Genomic DNA, 18,907 nt, shown 5'->3' with positions numbered 1-18,907 from the left:
CCAACAGCGTTCTGAAGAGGCTTTGCTGAACTGGTTCCTGAATTCTCCTAGCTGTCTTCAACCCTCCAAGCTAATGTTTTCTTTTTCTCCCGTCCTTTGACTTGGAATTTTGAGAACTACTGATGCAATATCAACCATACAGAATTTACCTGAGCATCTGATGACATCACCAGAGATATTTAACTGCAGATGAAGAGGATCTGTCAGACTGTCACTGCTTGCTCTCGCGGTAGGCAGTTTAGACAGACATGAGCAGAGCAAGGGCCATGGGTCAGGTTCAGAAGTTCACCAGGGTGGAAAGCCCAGGGTGCCTAGCAAAGGACAATTATAGGGCGGGACCTCGCCCCCAGGGTGACCTTTCCTCTCCTAGCAAATCACTGGTCATTCGGTTTGGAGCCCCTGACCTTTCCTCCCTAGAGATAGCATCTAGGCCTCAGTTGTAGCTCACCTCCAAGCCCAGAAAAGTGGCAAAACCAGACACGCAACCCCACGGCTGACCTCAGGACCAGCTGCATTGGGTGATGCCCCCCGTCCCTGGTCCCTACCAATCAATCAGTGGAGGCCTAGACCCTGAAAGGACACACCTGCAAAGCTGACAAATATTCTATTAAGGTCTTCCCCTGGGACCTCCCCTGAAATCTCTACCCTGAAAATCCTTAGGAAGACCCAGTGCACTGCCCTCCCAGGAGCACACCCATGCCTTTCCCTTTCTCCTCCATCTCCTCCTCCTCCTTCCTCCCTCCCACTCCTCCCAGCAGGTTACCATTAGCCTCCTCACTTCCAAGCTCCTAGGGCCCTTCCTTTGCCTCTATAACTTGCTTCCTAAGCCCATTTCTTCTACAAAGTACTTCTTCCACATCTGTGATTTCATAAATAAAAGTTCTCTGATAGTTTGAGTCTTGGCTCTCAATTCATTCCTAGCCAGATCTCAAGCACTGGGGTTGCTGAACCCAGGTCTAGTCTGACCGCGCCGGTCTAACACCGCGTACCGTTCCCACCATCTACAACATTTTTATTCCAGCAAAAGAAACTCTAAGCCTTCTCGATTGACTGTCTTACAGACTCAGAATTTGGTTTATAATTTGCTGTGATCATTAACCTTTGTTGTTTTTTCCCCCTTCTATTTTCATAGGCATACTCCTCATTAAATACCTGATTGCTTGTTTACACAATATAGGTCTCACTTTGAATGCCCATCTGCATCGCCACCTCCTGAAGTGACACTCAACCATTTATTTAACTGCACTGGCTTATTTTCAGGACTAAATAATTGAGTCAATGAAATATGGAGCAAGCTGCCAACCTCACTTCTGGAATGACAGAATTCCATATCAAGACGATGATGTCCCGGGGATTCAAGCTTGTCCCTACTTTGGAAGAATCAGCTAGCAGCCTCTCTGTCCCAGCCTCTGATCCCATTCCCTTGTCCCCCTTAAATCAGACAGCGAGAGACTTCCATACTTTATACAGGCAGGGACCACAGCCTCTGTCAGCAGGAAGCAGCTACTGAAGACAGACTGCCCTCCCTCATCACCTTGAAAAGATTTCAGGGATGGAAGTCGCTGAAGGGGGAAGCCAGGACAAGTGGAATAGGGAAACGGAGACAGACAGTTAGGCAGCAGTTTACAGCCATCTAGAAAATCCGGGTGCCAAGCAGCTTGCAGCCACCTAGTAAATCCTATCTTCTCTAAACCAGGGACACTTAAGAATCAATGGTTTGCACGTTTCCCTCCCCACCAGAGGGTAAATAGCTGAAATCACCCTACTCAGGGAGACGGATAGCAGAAATCCAACTAGTGCCATTTGCTAACCACAGCCAAGGACAGATGAAGAGAATAAACCTCATTTTGGTTCATCAGCATAAAGATGATGAATGTTCTATTGAGAGCCCCCCTGAACGCCCTGTCTTTAAAACCCCTCAAAACAAAGGTCCCAGAGCACGCACTCTCTTTCCCAAGAGCGCGCCCACGACTCCCACCCCCTTCGTTCCCCACAGGTATGCACCTCCTACACGCTAAGGAACCCCACGAGGCTTGCAACCAGGGCAGCAACGGGCAGTGGCAGTTCATCCAGGCAAACCCCCTGAACCTGTCCCGAGGCCTCCTTTTCTCTGACTTCTTGGTGAGCCAAAGCCTAGGCTCATTTCCCCGGCCCTTTCTTGTTTCATTGTCCCCAGCTAAGGGACAAGCTAGGGGGCCAACACACTTTAGGGAGGATAAAGCAGAAAAGGAAGAGAGAACTCTAGAGGGACAAGAAGGAAAACTTCAACTAAGTGCATGCTGTGCTGACTCAGAAGACGGGCAGAAACATGGAAACCTCCATGGAGACTTGTCAGTGCCTTCCTGCCCTAGAAGATGTACTTTCATGCCTACTTACCAACCTCCTCCTCTGGGTGCAGCCAAACGCCACTGTGGAATCAGGCTTCAGAGGAAGACAGTGCCCGCTTTGTCAAGTTAAATACATTGGAGCCTGCGGTCTATAAGCCACATATGGTGCTGGAAGCGCCAAGAAATAATGATGAAAGAAAATCATTGAAACCCAGACGTACAAGGTCTGTGCAGCTATACTTTCCCCTCAATGACTCTGCAAATTGTGTTAGCGCCCCCTTATTCACCGAGCCTTGCTATGTGCCCAGTATTATATAGTGTCTCTCATTTAATCCTCACAACAACCCAGTGAAGTAGTTCTTATTACCCCACATCTCACAGATGGAGACGGAGATTCAGAGAGGTCACATTCCCGTTTGTCACAAAAATGACTTCGAACGCAAGTCAGTCTATTCCAGACCCTGTGTCTTAACCACTGTACGTCACTGCCTCCCAGAGGAAAAGGAGGAAGGAGAAATACTGAAAATAGTAACAGTCCCCTCCGGCTCTCCTCTGTTCTTCCAGGGCTCAGTAGAGTCAGAAAATTGAAAAAAAAAAACACAAACCCCCCAAAACAAAAAACAACCCCACTTTTATAGCTGGCTTACAGTCTAAATCAACTTAAAAAATTTACATATTTAATTATTTCTGGTAACAATTAGATGATTATTTTCTCTAAGAAATAGATTAATAGCCCAGCTGATATGGCTCAGTGGTTGAGCACTGACCTATGAACCAGGAGGTCATGGTTCAATTCCAGGTCAAAGCACGTGTAGGAGGCAGCTGATCAATGATTCCCTTGTTATTGATGTTTCTATCTCCCTCTCCCTTCCTCTCTGAAATCAATAAAGATATATTTAAACAACCAGATTAGTAATAAGAAAGGTCTTTAGAGATGCAGAAAGGTGACCATGAAATCCAGAGAGGAGGTTAAGTGTGAGTGTCAAGGTCACCTTTAGTTTGGTGGCAGAACTAGGGCTAACAAAGTAGGGCTCCTGTCTCCCAGGCGAGCTTGGCTGGGCCCCCAAAGCTGTTTTGCAAGTTATTGCTGAATCTGCCTTAATATGGATGGCTGCTTGAAGGAGGAGGATCGCTTGTGTGCGCTAGAAATCCTAAACACAATCAGAACTCAGCTGAAGGTTTAAACGAGGCTTTCCTAGCACCTTCTGATGAGTTAGTGTTCTGTCTTCTGTCCCCAACCCCCACCCAAGGTCAGAGTTGTGTGCCCCGGTTGAAATGGCGCAAATGATTATATTTGTAGAACCCACTATAATTTACTCTAGCCTCCCACACTAATAGTGACTCTTCTGCCTGGCTGGCTGGCTGGCTGCAATCTGGACCCACTCCACCCAACTCATCTCTTTCTTTTCTACATTGCACCACACACCCTTCAGATCAGGCAGGTGTCCTGGGCTCACCCCATTTTTGCCACAGAAATATCCCCCCTGCTCTCCTCCTATGCAAATCCATTCTTCAAGGCTCTGCTCAAGACCGTTCTGGCCCAGAAGACTTCCCCATGCGCAGCCCAGGGCTTTGCTTTTCAAGTTCTCTTTACATGTATATTCTCAACCATACTCTTTGGCTTCAAAACGTTTCTGCACGTTTCTCCAAATGTAATGCAGGCCCCGTGAGGGCAGGCACTCATGTGTTCATTCATTCACTAGAGATTTTTAAAGGCATCTTACCAGGTGAGATATACAGAGAAATATAAGCAATGGTTGCTTCCTGTCCTCAAGGAGGGGAGGCTTCATAGTTTGCAGACATCTGCCTGTCACATAGTGGGAGCTAAACAAAGGCTTGCTGTTTCGAACATATATATGGTAAATTATTTGCTGTCTCAACGTCCCCTGAGAGGTGTCAGGTGCTGTGACAGGGAAGGCATCATGAAAGAGGTGGCATTTGAACTGGCCTTAAGAACAGGGAGTTTTTTTGAAAAATAGAATTGAGAGAACAGGCAGAAGAAACTGTGTTCCTACAGCACATTGCTGGGCACACCCAGTGCCAGACACACCCCAGACGCCAGGTTCGGGAGGAAAGCAGTGTAGTGGGGTTTGGTCCTTGCTCCGGCAGCAACTAGCCCTAGAGTGGGAAGTTGCTTCATTTCCATGGGGGCCCATTTCCTTCCCATTCTGAAGTGATTAAGCAGCACGGACTCTGGAAGACGCAGGTGGCTGAATGTGACCTTGAGGTGGAGCTTCAGCCTCAAGTTTCCTTCCTGTAAAACGGGTAGAATAATTCCGGCCTTACCAGGTTTCTGCAGTTTTAAGAACACGGGTAAGTTGCTACGCACAGTCTTGGCATCAATATATTTGCTCCTGTCCAAGTGGGGGCCACAACCCTATCCCCGCCCTGTTAGTGCCCTGTGGCTGGTTTCCAGAACCTGTCGCTAGTAGGGGCTCTGGACAGGCTGCGAGAACCCCCCCCTCGCCCCCCAGAAAATGACGCCGTTGACCGGGCTTCAGAAAAAAAAGTAAACAGCGTTGACAGCGGACTGACTGGGCGAAGGGGACACTCAATACGTGTTCACGAACAGACTTCACACAGCCCGAGAATCTCCGCTAACCGGCCCACTCGCGCCGCGCCTCCGGGTTGATGGGTTTTAGGGACAGCTCTTCCAGCCTCCGCCTGCAAACCCAGGGGAAGAGACAGGGCCAGGCCCCGTGGCGGACTCGGAGGATGGCATGTGGGGACGGGGGGGGGGGGGGGGGGGGCGGGCAACTGCCAGCGGGAAGGAATGAGGGGGTCTGTTCCCGCCCCCCTACTCCTCCCAGGGGCAGGGTTCCTGGGGCGCCCTCCTCATTTCCTCTCTCCGCACAGGTCGAGAAGGGAGGGGGCGCGCCCTTGGCCCTCTGCACCGTGGCATCCCCAACTCTCCTCCCTCCGACCCGCCTGGCCTGGCCACCCCCACCTCGGCCGCCTATCCCCGAGGCCCCCGTGGCCCCAGCTCAGTCGCCAGTCTCAGCCCCGGTCCACCCAGCCCTGCGCCCCCTCCCTTGGGCCACCTCGGCCGCCGGCCCCCGGCTCCGCAGACCCCGCCCGGCCGCCCTCCCGCTCGCCCCCATTTCAGCCGCCTGCCCCGGGCCCCGTAGTCCCGCTCGGCCAGCCCGCACCCCCCGGCCCCCGTAGACCCCGATCCGCCACCGCCATCCCATCCCCACCCCCCACCCCCGCCCTCCGAGACCCCGCCCCCCCGGCCCTCCCCTTTGGGGTCGTGGCGGCAGGGGAGGGGCCGCGCGCCCGCGTGCGTGGCAGCCTCCCCCCGCCCCCGCTCCGGCTCCCGGCCTTCCTTCCCGGGAGGCGGGGTCGGCGCGCGCGGCGGAGGCAGGCCCCCTCCTCCTCCCTCCTCCCTCCTCCCCCGCCGGCCTCCTTCCTCGCCGCCCGCCGCCCGCCCGCTCTCTCGGCCGCTCCGACGCCCGCGGCGCCGCGTGCCGCTCGCCCAGCCCCGGGGGAGCCGCGCAAGTTTCCCGGCGCCGCGCGTCCCGCTCGCCCGCCTCGCCGCCCGCGGCCCCGCCGCCGCCGCGCTCGCCATGCCCTCGGCCAAACAAAGGGGCTCCAAGGGCGGCCACGGCGCCGCGAGCCCCTCGGAGAAGGGCGCCCACCCGTCGGGCGGCGCGGATGACGTGGCCAAGAAGCCGCCGCCGGCGCCGCAGCAGCCGCCGCCGCCCGCGCCGCACCCGCAGCAGCACCCGCCGCCGCCGCAGAGCCAGGCGCACGGCAAGGGCCACCGCGGCGGCAAGTCCTCCGCCGCCGGCGCCGCCTCCTCCGCCGCCGCCGCCTCGTCCTCGGCGTCCTGCTCGCGCCGGCTCGGCCGGGCGCTCAACTGGCTCTTCTACCTCGTCCTGGTGGCCGCGGCCGCCTTCTCGGGCTGGTGTGTCCACCACGTCCTGGAGGAGGTCCAGGAGGTCCGGCGCGGCCACCAGGACTTCTGCCGGCAGCGGGAGGAGCTCGGGCAGGGCTTGCAGGGCGTCGAGCAGAAGGTGGGTACCCCCGGCTCCCGCCCCCACAGCCGAACCCCCCTCGCCCTGTCCAGATCCGGGGCCGGAGCCGGCCCCCGGGCTCCCGGGCGGCCCCCTGACCCCCTTTGTTAATAGCTGCGGAGGAATCGGCCCCGAGGGATGGACCGCCGCGAGGGTGGGCCCAGGCCTGTCACTGGACATGAGCGGTGACCTGTAAGGAAACAGGCAGGCTCGGGGGAGCCCAATCTTTCTGGATCAGGAGCCGCCGAATGGGCAGAGCTGTCTGGAGAGGAGGTTGGAAGAGAAGCCAGCACATCCCTGGAAGCCTCTGGCAAGGCCGCAGGCACCTCAGCTCTCCCAGTGGGGGACACCTGAGCGGGTTTCTCATAGGTCCGGAGCCTGGGGAAGGACGATCTAGGAGTCTTATTCACTTAATACGAAGTTCAAATGAAAGACTGCGTATCTGTGGGCCCCGTTGTCCTTTAGGGGACCCATTGCCCAGTGGGCCTTTGAAAGGCAAGGCCAAGCTAGTAGGTCATTATTGGGGAATAATACCGCCCAGGTGGTGTTTAGGAGGCTTAACTCACTTGTAATCTAATCCTCGGAGCAACCCTGAGAGGGAGGTGGGACTGGCAGTTTTTTGACTCCCATTTTTCAGACCAGAAAACTGAGGGTTAGAGCGATTAAGGGAGTCGATCAAGACTCCAGCTATCGAGTGGAAGGCTGCACGAGAATGTCCAGTCCAGTGCCCGCTTCAGGATCCACAGGGGCCTATTTCAGGTGTGTGGATGGACCCAAGTTTTAACACAGAGTTGCTTAGCCTTCCACCCTTCTGTGTGTTTTCCCACACCAAGTGCAAGAACCTCAAATCTCATTCCTCCTCCTCCTCCTCTTCCTCCTCCTCCGACCTCCACCAATGTCATTGCTCAATGGAAGTTGGTTGCCTGATTGAAATAAAAAATCCCGCCACCACTTAGGAGGCTGACACTGCTGCCTCCTTTTCCCAGCATGCTGCCTGGCCTGCCGAGCTCCTCTCCACTTTTGTGGAGTATGCAGGACTGGGAATTTCCCCTCAGGACGGGCAGAGCAACTGGAATGAGTCAGCCTGCTCCGTGCTGCAGGCCAGGGGAGGTGACTTTTTTTGAATTAAGTAGGCAGTGCTGCTTTGCCTAACCAGAATGTGAAATCATTCCTAAAAAATAGAACGGCTGTTGGAGTATAATCATGAGGCTCCCATTTTCGTCCTTATCATCCACCCACTTACTAATCAATCATAATATTTATTGAAGTCTGATAGTCATATGGCTTCACGTAGGCCCCGCGGAGGATATGAAGCGGAAAAGAAACAAATCATTTGTGAAGCTGCGCATAAGTAGGTTTGTATCGGGAAAGAGGGGAACTGTCCAGAAGAGAGAGGGTGTGGAGTTTGCCTAGGCCTGTATCCTGGTGGTCAGGGTAGGATCAGTGGAGGTCTAGTAACTGTTGAGAAAAGGCATGAAGAACACACAGGCAGGGGACAATCTTGGGCATGTTTGAGGTACAGCAGGTGGCTACCCTTCTTATAATAGAGTAATGGGAAGCTGTGGGAGGGGTGATTGAAACTGAGGCCCAGATGGGGGAGGTCATGAATCTAGGTTGAAGAAATTGGGCTTTCTTCTCTTCACTTCCTCCCTGTCCCTCTTATTCCCTCTTTTCTGGTTCCTGCGCCTTCTCGTCACTGCTGTGTAGATTCCTTTCCTTTCTGGGGTTCAGTTTTCTCATCTACACAGCGAGAGGAGGGTCCCACCTAGATTTTTAAGAATCCACCCATCTGTAAAGTATTGAAATAGTGATCACTATTTAGTGACTTTTCTTTCTTTATATACTAACTAGAGGCCTGGTGCGCGAATTCATGCGCTGGTGGGGTCGCTCTGCCTGACTGGCGATTGGGCTGATCGGGGCCAGTCAGCCGCAGGAGGGACCACAGGAGGTTGGCTGTGGGAGCGCACTGACCACCAGGGGGCAGCTCCTGCATTGAGCGTCTGACCCCTGGTGGTCAGTGCATCGTCATAGTAACCGGTCATAACGGTCGGGTCGCTTAGGCTTTTATATATATAGATTTAGGAGCATAATCAAGCTATTATTTAATGCATCATATTTATTTTGCACTCATCTCTTTAACAACAACCCCCAAGGGATAAGTACAGTTGACCCTGAACAGCATGGTTTGAACTGCACAGGTCCACTTATATGTGGATTTTTCAATAGTACATACAGTACTGTATGATTTTCTTAATAACATTTTCTCTAGCTTAACTTATTGGAAGAATACAGTATATTATATATAGAATGCATGCAAAATACATGTTAATTGACTATGTTAATGATAAAGCTTCTGGTCAACAGGCTATTAGTAGTTTGATTTGGGAGAGTCAAAAGGTATATGTGGATTTTTGACTGCAGGGGTGTTGGCACCACTAACTCCTACATTGCTCAAGGGTCAGCTATACTGTGATCCCCTTTGCAGATGAGAAAAGTGAGACCCAAGTAACTTTGCATAGCTACACAGCTAGTAAATGGCAGGGCTAGGTTTCAAATCACAGTTGTCTCCCAGACACTTTTTTTAAAATATTTTTTTTATTGATTTCAGAGAGGAAGGGAGAGGGATAGAGATAGAAACATCAGTGATGAGAGGGAATCATTGATTGGCTGCTCCCTGCATGCCTCCTACTGGGGATCGAGCCCGAAACCCAAGCATGTGCCCTTGATTGGAATCGAACCCAGGACCTTTCAGTCCACGGGCCGGCGTTCTATCCACTGAGCTAAACCAGCCTAGGGCTAGAACACTTTTTAAAAAAAATACATTTTTATTGAATTCAGAGAGGAAGGGAGAGGGAGAGATAGAAACATCAGTGATGAGAAAGAATCATTGATCAGCTGCCTCCTGCACACCCCACACTGGGGATCAAGCCTTCAACCCAGGCATTTGCCCTGACCAGGGATAGAACCACGACCTCCTGGTTCATAGGTCGACACTCAAACCACTGAGCCACACTAGCTGGGTATCTTGGAACACTCTTAACCACTCATCTGTTCACTTTGTTATCTTTCCTATGCCTGGCCTGGTACGCAGTAGTGCTCAATTTATGCTTCATTGACATGTAACTCAGAACAGGCCCAGAACAGTATTAGGATTTGCCACAGTGTGTGGTCCCTTTTGTGTGCAACTCTGGGTAGACAATAAGTTATTTTGGATTGAGTAGTGGGTCTTCTGACAACCTGAGTTTGAAACCTTTTTATAACTCGATATGAGGTTTGGTTGGGGCTGAGGTCTGGATCTTGGCAGGGACATATACATACAGTGTTATTATTCATAATTGGTATTCACTATTATTATTCATAGTATTATACCCTACAGTGTTTTTCATAATTAGTATTCACATATTAACACCGGGCATTCTCTTAAGTGCTTCCCAGCCACCCTCTGAGGCAAGTGCCACTTATTAGTTCACAGAGGGGCCAGTTGAGCCTGGAGCGGTTGTTATGGTTCCGGGTCACACACAGACGCTGAGTGGTGGAGCTGAAGGTCCTGGGGTGCCCTGGCAGATCCAGGGCGGCCCAAAGTGGTGGAAGGAGTCAGCTTAGGCCTAGTGAGTGGGGGTGGTTCAATGAGACCACTTATTTGTAGAAGAGTGAGTTCTCTGGTTGTATTTCTTTGTTTTCCCATTTTGACCAGGAATCGGGGCTTCAGGGTTAGGCAGCATCTCCAGGCACTCGGTGCACTTGAACACACCTCTGCCCAAGCATATTGCATAGAGTTTAAGAGCTCGGGCTCTGAAGTCCCACCTTCAGGGATTTTGATCCTCAGCTCTACCCCTCTCCAGCTCCTCACTTGTAAAATGATCAATGGGAGCCACAAACTCATCTATCTATATAAAAGCCTAAGCAACCATTGCAACAGAACAGACAACTGAACAGACTGTGTGGGGCAACCTGCCTGGCAGGGGGGTTAGTGAGGGGCGACCAAACTACTGAGCAGCAGGCTATGTGGGATGACCAGGCCGGCAGGCAGGTGAGTGGTTAGGAGCCAGCAGTCCAGGACTATGAGAAGGATGTCTGACTGCCGGTTTGGTCCCAATCCCTTGGGATCCTGGATTGGAGAGGGTGCAGGCTGGGCTGAGGGGACCCTCCCCTGTGCATGAATTTCGTGTACTGGGCCTCTAGTGAGATTATAATGAGGATGGAATGAGATGATGTCTCTGAAGTACTTTGCATAATTATTGTATACAGTAAGCACTCTGCTGAAGAACATTCACCACTATCCTCCCCCTTCCCTAGGCTGTGAGCTACTTGAGGGCAGGGATTCTGTCTTAGCTGTTATTTTATCTTTGATGTCTTGTCCAGTACCCACCACTTAGTGGCACTCCACATATAATGGGGGAAAAGATGCATCCATCACATATCCTATCTAATAAAAGAGAAACATGGTAATTGGCGTACGACCGCTACCCTTCCCATTGGCTAATCAGGGCGATATGCAAATTAACTGCCAGCCAAGATGGCGGCTGGCAGCCAGGCAGCTTGAAACTAACATGAGGCTTGCTTGCGTCAGTGACGGAGGACTCCAGTGTTCCCCGCCTGCCGCTGCAGGCCTCTGAGCTACAACTCTAAGCAACTATGTAACAAATATAGAAGCTAAACAAAACCCCAGAAACCTGCTTTAGTCCGCCGGGCTTCAGCCAGCAGAATCGCAACATTGTAAGCAAAGGCCAGAAACCTACTTTCAGCAGCGGAGGCCTAAGAGCTGGAACCAAGCCTCAAAGCTAAAGCTGGCCCAGAATAAAAAAAGAAAAAAAGGAGCGGTTGGGAGCTTCAGTCACCCCCAGCCTGAAAACAGCCCTCAGCCCCTCACCCAGACTGGCCAGGCACCCCAGTGGGGACCCCCACCCTGAAGGGTGTGTGACCAGCTGCAAACAGCCATCATCCCCTCACCCAGGCTGGGGACCCCCACCCTGATCCAGGACACCCTTCAGGGCAAACCAGCCGGCACCCACCCATGCACCAGGCCTCTACCCTATATAGTAAAAGGGTAATATGCCTCCCAGCACCGGGATCAGCGGAGCCGCGAGGCCTCCCGGCACCGGGATCAGCGTGACGGGACAGCGCCCAAACCCCCTGATCGCCCTGTGGCTCTGTGACGGGGCGGGGCCACAACCTCCCTATCCACCCTGCTCTGTTCGTGACAGGGGAAGGCGCCCCAACCCCCTGATCAGCCCTGCTCTGTGCCTGATACGGGGGAGCTCCCCAACCCCCTGATCGCCCTGCAGCTCTGTGTGTGACAGGGTGCGGCACCCCAACCCCCTCGCCTCCCACGGGCCCTGCTCTGTGTGTGACGGGGTAGAGCCATAACCTCCCCATCGGCCCTGCCCTGAGTGTGAGAGTGGCGGCGCCCCAACCCCCTGATCGGCCCTGCTCTGTGGGTGATAGAGGGCAGCGCCCCAACCCCCTGATGGGCCCTGCTCTGTGAGTGACGGGGCAGCGCCCCAACCCCCCTGATGGGCCCTGCTCTGTGAGTGACAGGGGGCAGCGCCCAACCCCCTGATTGGCCCTGCTCTGTGCGTGACGGGGTGGCGCCGCAACCTCCCCATCGACCCTGCCTTGAGTGTGACAGGGGACGGTGCCCCAACTCCCCAATCGGCCCTACCCTGAGCGTGACTGAGGGTGGCATCACAACCTCCTGATAGCCCTGTTCTGTGCATGACAGGGGGTGGTGCCCCAACTCCCCAATCGGCCCTGCTCTGAGCCCGACCAGGGGCTGCACCTAGGGATTGGGCCTGCCCTCTGCCACCCGGAGCAGGCCTAAGCCAGCAGGTCGTTATCTCCCGAGGGGTCCCAGACTGCGAGAGGGCACAGGCCGGGCTGAGGAGCCCCCCTCCCCCCTGAGTGCACAAATTTTTGTGCACCGGGCCTCTATATATATAAAAGGCTAATATGCTAAGTGTCCGTCTGGGTAATGATGTCACATAGCAACGCCAGGCTTCCTCTCCCTAGCAATGACTTAGCCTCCTTGCAATTTCTTCAGCCCAGGAACACAACTTACTTTATAGCCAGGTGGAAACATTTCATGCTTTAACCAATTGTCTGTGAAGCCCTTTCCCATACCTCATCTCATTTGATCCTCACAGGATTCCTGGAGTAGGTAGATAGGAGACTCGGTGGAATCCTATTTTCTTTTCATTAGCCGGAAAACGGAGATTTAGGAAGTTTAGAAACTTGACCCAACTGAAAAGAAATAAGAAATGGTGGACCTTGAAAATGACTTCAGGTTTTCTCACTGTGCAGAATATAGTCAAACACTGCTGCAGTTAACTATTTTACCCTTTATTCTCCCTGCGTGATCTACAATAATAATCTGTTTCATGTTGATATTTACTGCTGTGTTGCTGACAATTACCTGAAAGAGAAGTTGGGGTGCTTCATTGGGCTGGAAAAAGTTTAGCTACATCAGAAAGCAGGTCTAATTAAGCAAGTTTATTCTATGTCTATAAAAGGCTAAGTTGCATGCACAATACATATAAAGCTCTCACTGGCGCCAATCGCACACATGTTATTTCCATCTGTCATTGTTGATTATGAATTTGGTTGACACTTCTATTATAGAGAAAGGGCAAATAGTGATATTAAAATATTTCTTCAAATTAATTCCTTTAATATGCATGAATTCATGCACCTTGCCACTAGTTAATTATAATAAGGGTTTTGCATGTAAAAATGAACAACCAACAGCATCAGTAGGGCAGCACTTTCTATGTTCTTTCCATAATGTTAAGGGTTGGTTTGTTTGGTTTCATTCACAACTTCTGATCTAGTCCCCTTCCCAGACATTTGTAAAGAGCCAGCCCAGGGTGACATTCAGGGATCAGAGAGGAAATGGACCAGCTTGGTCCTCATTAGATTTTGCTCTGTTAATTCATTTATTCTTTGATTCATTCAGAAAACATTGGCGAACACCTGCATGTTGCAGGTACTGCTCTCACACCTCTATTCTGAGTGCTATGCTTAGAACAGGCAAGTACTGTGATTACATAACCTAGTTTTAGAGGTGAGTTCTCTCCACTGTCCTTAATGATTCAGGTTATATTTGGTTGGGCAGGAAAATTGTCTAATATCCTAGAGTCCCTGAGAACCTTAGTCTAATTTATCTTAAAATCACAGACTGGTGGAAGCCGGAAGGGACTTGAGAAACCTGTTTGCTAATAGTCAAGGAGCTTGGGACTTGGGAAGCGAGTGTGACTTATTTGTGCCCACAGAGCTTGTGATTGGTGGGGCTGGAACTAGAGCCCAGGTGTCCTGTTCCCATTCCTGTAGTGTTTTCCCTCTGGCTTTGGGCTAAGGATGGTCTAGGAATCTCCAGGCTTCTGGGCTGCTTCAGAAGAAAGATTAAACAATAATGAAGATGCCACTTACCAATTGTTGGTCATTCACTATGTGTTAGGAGCAATTGAAGCACTTTACATAGATTAACTCACAAGACAATCCTGAATCAGGTGCTATTTTTTTTTCTTTCTTTTTTTTTTAATATATTTCTTTATTGATTTCAGAGAGGAAGGGAGAAGGAGAGAGAGAGATAGAAACATCAATGATGAGAGAGAATCATTGATTGGCTGCTTCCTGCACAACCCCTACTGGGGATTGAGCCCCCAACCCAGGCATGTGCCCTGACCGGGAATCGAACCTGGGACCCTTGAGTCCGCAGGCTGATGCTCTATCCACTGAGCCAAGCCAGCCAGGGCCAGGTGCTATTTTTGTTTCCATGGTGTCCTGGTGTCCTGATCCCAGGTTAATTGCCCACAAGCACACAGGAAGTGTAAAAGTTGGGCTATGAACATAGGCAGTCTGGTTCTAGAGCCCACACTATTTCATTTTTTAACCTTTTATCACGGGAATGTTGAAGCATAAACAAAAGAAGAGATCAATATAATGAATCCCAATTTCAGTAATTATCATTTTTTTCTATTGTTTCATTCCATCGCCACCCCTTCTCCACTCAGCTCGATGCTGAAGCACTCTACTCCACTGCCCTGTTGGGTGCCCACCTGGTTTCTGTTAGTTCCCAGTTTTGGAAAATGGCCCAGGTCTTCTGAATGGTTACAGCCTGGGCAGAGAAGCTGGCCTGCCCTTACCCAGTAGATTCACTGCACAAGTGGGTGCAGAGCTTCAGAAAATGTTGCCAGTTGGCTCTAGGCCCTCTGAAGGGCCTGTGTTGCCCTGACAGACCTGTGGATAGTGAACTAGGAACTAATTATAAAATTAATCCCTGACTGACACACCCAAAGTATTTTTAGGATTTATTTCTAACATTTAAGAGTTTCTTTTCCTCTTTTTTTCCTTGTTTCTTTCGACAAAACATAGTCTATTATACCTAACAAAGTTAACAAATATTCTTTATTATCTTCTAATACCCAGTTCATAATGAGATTTCCCTGATTCTCTAAAAAATGTCTCTTTTACAGTTGGTTGGTTTGAATCAGGATCCATTTATGTCCACACATTACATTTGATTGATAAATCTTAAATTTCTTTTCACCTGTAATAGTCTCTTGTCTTTCTCCCTTTTAAAATGCCATTTAAAATGCCACTTACTTGTTGAAGATCCTGGTTATTTGTCCTGTGGAATTTTCCTCTTTGTGGATTTGGCTGATTGCTTCCTTCTGGCATATTTCTCACTAGTATGTTTTTTTGTGAATTGGTGACTAACCAATTTTTTGTGACTAACCAATTCACAAAAAATTAGAGACTTGATAGATTCAGGTTCTTTTTCCTGTTGTGTGTGTGTAAGAAAGCATTCTATGTGGCCCCATGTACCACATTTGGATAAAGCCCGGGCCATTAATCATCATCTGTCAGCCTCTCAGTACATTCAACCAGCTCCCTGGGGTAGTTCCGAGGTCAGACCTTGTTTAGGGTGGAATTTATTTAAAATGAATGTGTAATGGCAAACGGGATCATAATGTGTTCACTAAGCCAGAGAATGCTAAAGGATCATCGGGTCCACCGCTCCCATGTTGCAGGTAAGGACGATGACTTGTGCAGGGCCACACAGCTAAAAGTGGTGACAGAGGCCCGGGCCCTTGTCTCTTGCCTCCCAGCCCAGTGTCTCCCACGTGCCTCAGCTATTTTTCTCTGAAAATTTGTGAGACTCTTTCTCTTGCAAAAGCTAGAAACTCTGGCTCAAAGAGCAGTGGGTGGGGAGAGATTCCTTCAGGTATAGCTGCATCTGGGAATTCAGATTGTATCTTCAGACCTTGATCTTGTTATCTTGTTTCTCACTTCTGCTTCCCTCTGTGCTGGCTTGATTCTTAGACCCGCATTCTTCCTGTGCTAGTCTTCTGTAGCTAGCAATCAGGTATAGAAAGTGGCTTTCTTTCTGAGTAGGTTTAAAAGAAGTTCTGGAATTGACTTGTTGGCCTGCTTTAGGCCATATGCCCATCCCTGGGCTAATCACTGTGGCTCCAATTTGGGGGCAAGGTGGATGGAGAGTGCTGATTGGCTAAGCCTGTGTTATAAACCATCCCTGGAGCACTTGGGGGGGGGGGGGCTTAGATTGGTCCCTCAAACCACATGGATTGTATGTGGAAGGATGGTTCTCCAAAGGAAAATTGTGGTGCCATTCTAGAGCAGGAGGGACTTGGAAGCTGGGCAGACAAAAAGAAATGAGCAGTGTTGCCTAACACTCATCAGCTCTTCTTAGCAGTTAACATCTGGACTTTGGTTACAGGTGCAGTCTCTGCAAGCCACGTTGGGGACTTTTGAGTCCTTCTTGAGAACCTTCCAACATAAGCAAGAGCTCGCGGAGAAAGTCATGAAGCAAGGGGAGAGCGAGATCAACCGGATCAGCGAAGTTCTGCAAAAGCTCCAGAACGAGATTCTCAAGGACCTCTCGGACGGCATCCACGTGGTGAAGGATGCCCGGGAGCGGGACTTCACGTCCCTCGAGAACACGGTGGAGGAGAGGCTGACGGAGCTCACCAAGTCCATCAATGACAACATCGCCATCTTCACTGAGGTCCAGAAGAGGAGCCAGAAGGAGATCAACGACGTGAAGGCGAAGGTTGCCTCTCTGGAACACTCTGAGGGGGACAAGCAGGAGTTGAAAGCCTTGAAGGAAGTCGTGAAGGGCATACAGACCTCTCTGAAGTCCAAAGACAAGGACCTGGAGGCCCTGAGAAGCACCCTTCAGACCATGGAGTCGGATGTCTACACCGAGGTCAAGGAGCTGGTGAGCCTCAAACAGGAGCAGCAGAAGTTCAAGGAGGCGGCTGATTCGGAGCACCTGACCTTGCAGGCCCTCACGGAGAAGGTCCTCCAGTCGGAGGAGGCCACCTCCCGCCTCCCCGAGGAGGTCAGGAGACTCTCGGAGGAGCTGCGCCAGCTGAAGGCCCAGTCTCTCGAGCCGGAAGAAGATGGGGTCTTCAAAAACTCCGACGCCCTAGATGCGCTCCAGAGAAAGAGCCAGGGCTTGGACGCCCGGCTGCAGGCCGTGGAAGACGGGGTCCAGGCCGTGCAGATGGCCTCCGCGCGGCAGAGCGAGAGCCTGGAGTCCCTGCTGACCAAGAGCGAGGAGTGCGAGCAGCGCCTGGCCGCCCTGCAGCAGCGCCTGGACGGCCTGGACGCCTCGGAGGAGGCGGACAAGGGTGGCCTGGCCAGCACCGTGAGGAGCCTGGGGGAGGCCCAGCTCTCGCTCTACAGCGACGTGGAGGAGCTGAAGAGAAGTGTGGGCGAGCTCCCCAGCGCCGTGGACACGCTCCAGAAGGTTCAGGAGCAAGTGCACACGCTGCTGGGTCAGGACCAAGCCCAGGCGGCCCGTTTGCCGCCGGAGGACTTCCTGGACAGGCTGTCTTCTCTGGACCACCTCAAATCCTCCGTCAGCCAGGTGGAGGCCGACTTGAAGATGCTCAGGACTGCCGTGGACAGCTTGGTGGCCTACTCAGTGAAAATCGAAACCAACGAGAACAACCTGGAGTCGGCCAAGGGCCTGCTCGATGACCTGAGGAATGACCTGGACAGGTTGTTTGTGCAAGTTGAAAAAATTCATGAAAAAGTCTAAATGAATTGTGTGTGCAGGGCGCGGTGGAAAGTTCAATTTCTCATGACCAAAAAAAAAAAAAAAAGGTGTTATTTTCTCCCGTGCGCCCCTCCCCCTCACGTTCTTGTCCCCTCTTAAAGAGCAGGGGACACCACCTGGGACACCACAGCATTTTGTATTTCTGTGCCCGGTTAATTTATTTACAGTCATCACCACACAACACTGGCTTCTCAAGTGTTCAGCTTCTGCTTGGTTTTCTGGAGGCCCAGCGGCCGGCAGGCGGAGGTGCCGGGCAGCAGGGATGTCTCTGGTGTCAGAGCCTGGGGATGGTTTCCCTGAGGATGAACAGAAGCAGATTAACACTAGCCTCCAAAAAGCCTGCCTGGCGGGCAGATTTGAAGTGAAGAAAGTGGGGGAAGGGGCATTTTTCTCTCTGATTGTCTTTAAGGAAAATTCATTTTACTTTTTTTATACTTCTGGAAGAAGTAAGTGTTCAGGAGGTGTCACTCACTCTTTGTCTTCCACTTTAAACTGGTTATAGAATTCATAAATGTCAGCTCCGAATCGGGACGGGCAGAGCCCCTCGTTTTTCCGCCGAGAAGCAGCAGCTGCGGAGTGTGGCCTCCCGTGGTGAGGGTGTCTTTTTCCTCTCCCTTTCCTCTCCTTAGTCCTCTCCTGATCTCAGAGGTAACTATGCAAAGAATCCAGACGGTTCTGAATGTGAAGGCACAACACCCCACAGAGTCCCCTGTGGCCGACCTGTGCCAGCCACCCCTTGGTAGGGTCCCCCAAAATGCATAGATTTATAATCCCTGCAAGGGGAGTCCTTGGATTCTTGCAGGAAATGTGTGATGGGGGCTGTCCACAAAGGCCTGGGCTGCCTCCCTGGAGAGTGGAGGCCACGTCTTTTTATTTTTCCCCCCGTGTCTGGGAAGAGGTCCGCTGGCCGCTTCCGTCAGCGAGGAGTGTGTGCATTTGCCGTAGTTGTTGGCTGTTTCCCTCCCGTTCGGGCTGTACTGTTCTTTAATGGCTGTCTTGCCTTTCAAAAAAGGAAAAAAGAAAGAAAAGAAAACGATAAAAAAAGGTTTGTTTAGTTTACTGTGAAATGAACTGTATGGCTTATTTACAGTATTTTTAATTCTTAATAAACACTTGAGCTTTGTTACTTTCCCTGAGTGGTTGCTTTCAGAGAATTTAGTAATTATGATGTCTTTTACGAATGTGCAGCATTGAGGATTAGAAAGGTAAGTTTTCAGTTTTCAGACTTTTTTTTTAAATTCTGAAATCAGGATGGCCTCACTCTTAGGCCTGGAACTTTCGATTGACATGGCTCTTGTTAGCTATTTGAATCTTCTGGAAGCTTTAAAAATGCCCGGGCCTGCCCTCAGGCATTTGGGATGAAGAGGTTATAAAGAGGGCTGGCAGTAGGATTTTAAAGGCACCCCAGCTGGTTCTAATGTGCAGCCAGGTTTGAGAACCAGGGTCTCAGACCATCTGGCAACCTCCGGCCCCAGTACAAA

General features: G+C 51.2%; 1 protein-coding gene across 1 annotated transcript; it reads left to right on the top strand.

Annotated features, from left to right (window-relative positions):
- The first annotated feature begins 5,765 nt into the window (after positions 1 to 5,765).
- Positions 5,766 to 18,557, top strand: CKAP4 (cytoskeleton associated protein 4). The gene is made up of 2 exons (XM_036299972.1): positions 5,766 to 6,343; positions 16,080 to 18,557. The coding sequence occupies exons 1-2, from the start codon at positions 5,894 to 5,896 to the stop codon at positions 17,406 to 17,408; spliced, it is 1,779 nt and encodes a 592-aa protein (XP_036155865.1). The 5' UTR covers positions 5,766 to 5,893; the 3' UTR covers positions 17,409 to 18,557.
- The last annotated feature ends 350 nt before the right edge of the window (positions 18,558 to 18,907 follow it).

This window comes from Myotis myotis, unplaced genomic scaffold (genome assembly GCF_014108235.1).
Source record: "Myotis myotis isolate mMyoMyo1 unplaced genomic scaffold, mMyoMyo1.p scaffold_m19_p_3, whole genome shotgun sequence".
Lineage (NCBI taxonomy): Eukaryota > Metazoa > Chordata > Mammalia > Chiroptera > Vespertilionidae > Myotis > Myotis myotis.
The sequence above is the reverse complement of the archived record's forward strand: the minus strand, read 5'-3'. Positions and strand labels throughout refer to the sequence as shown.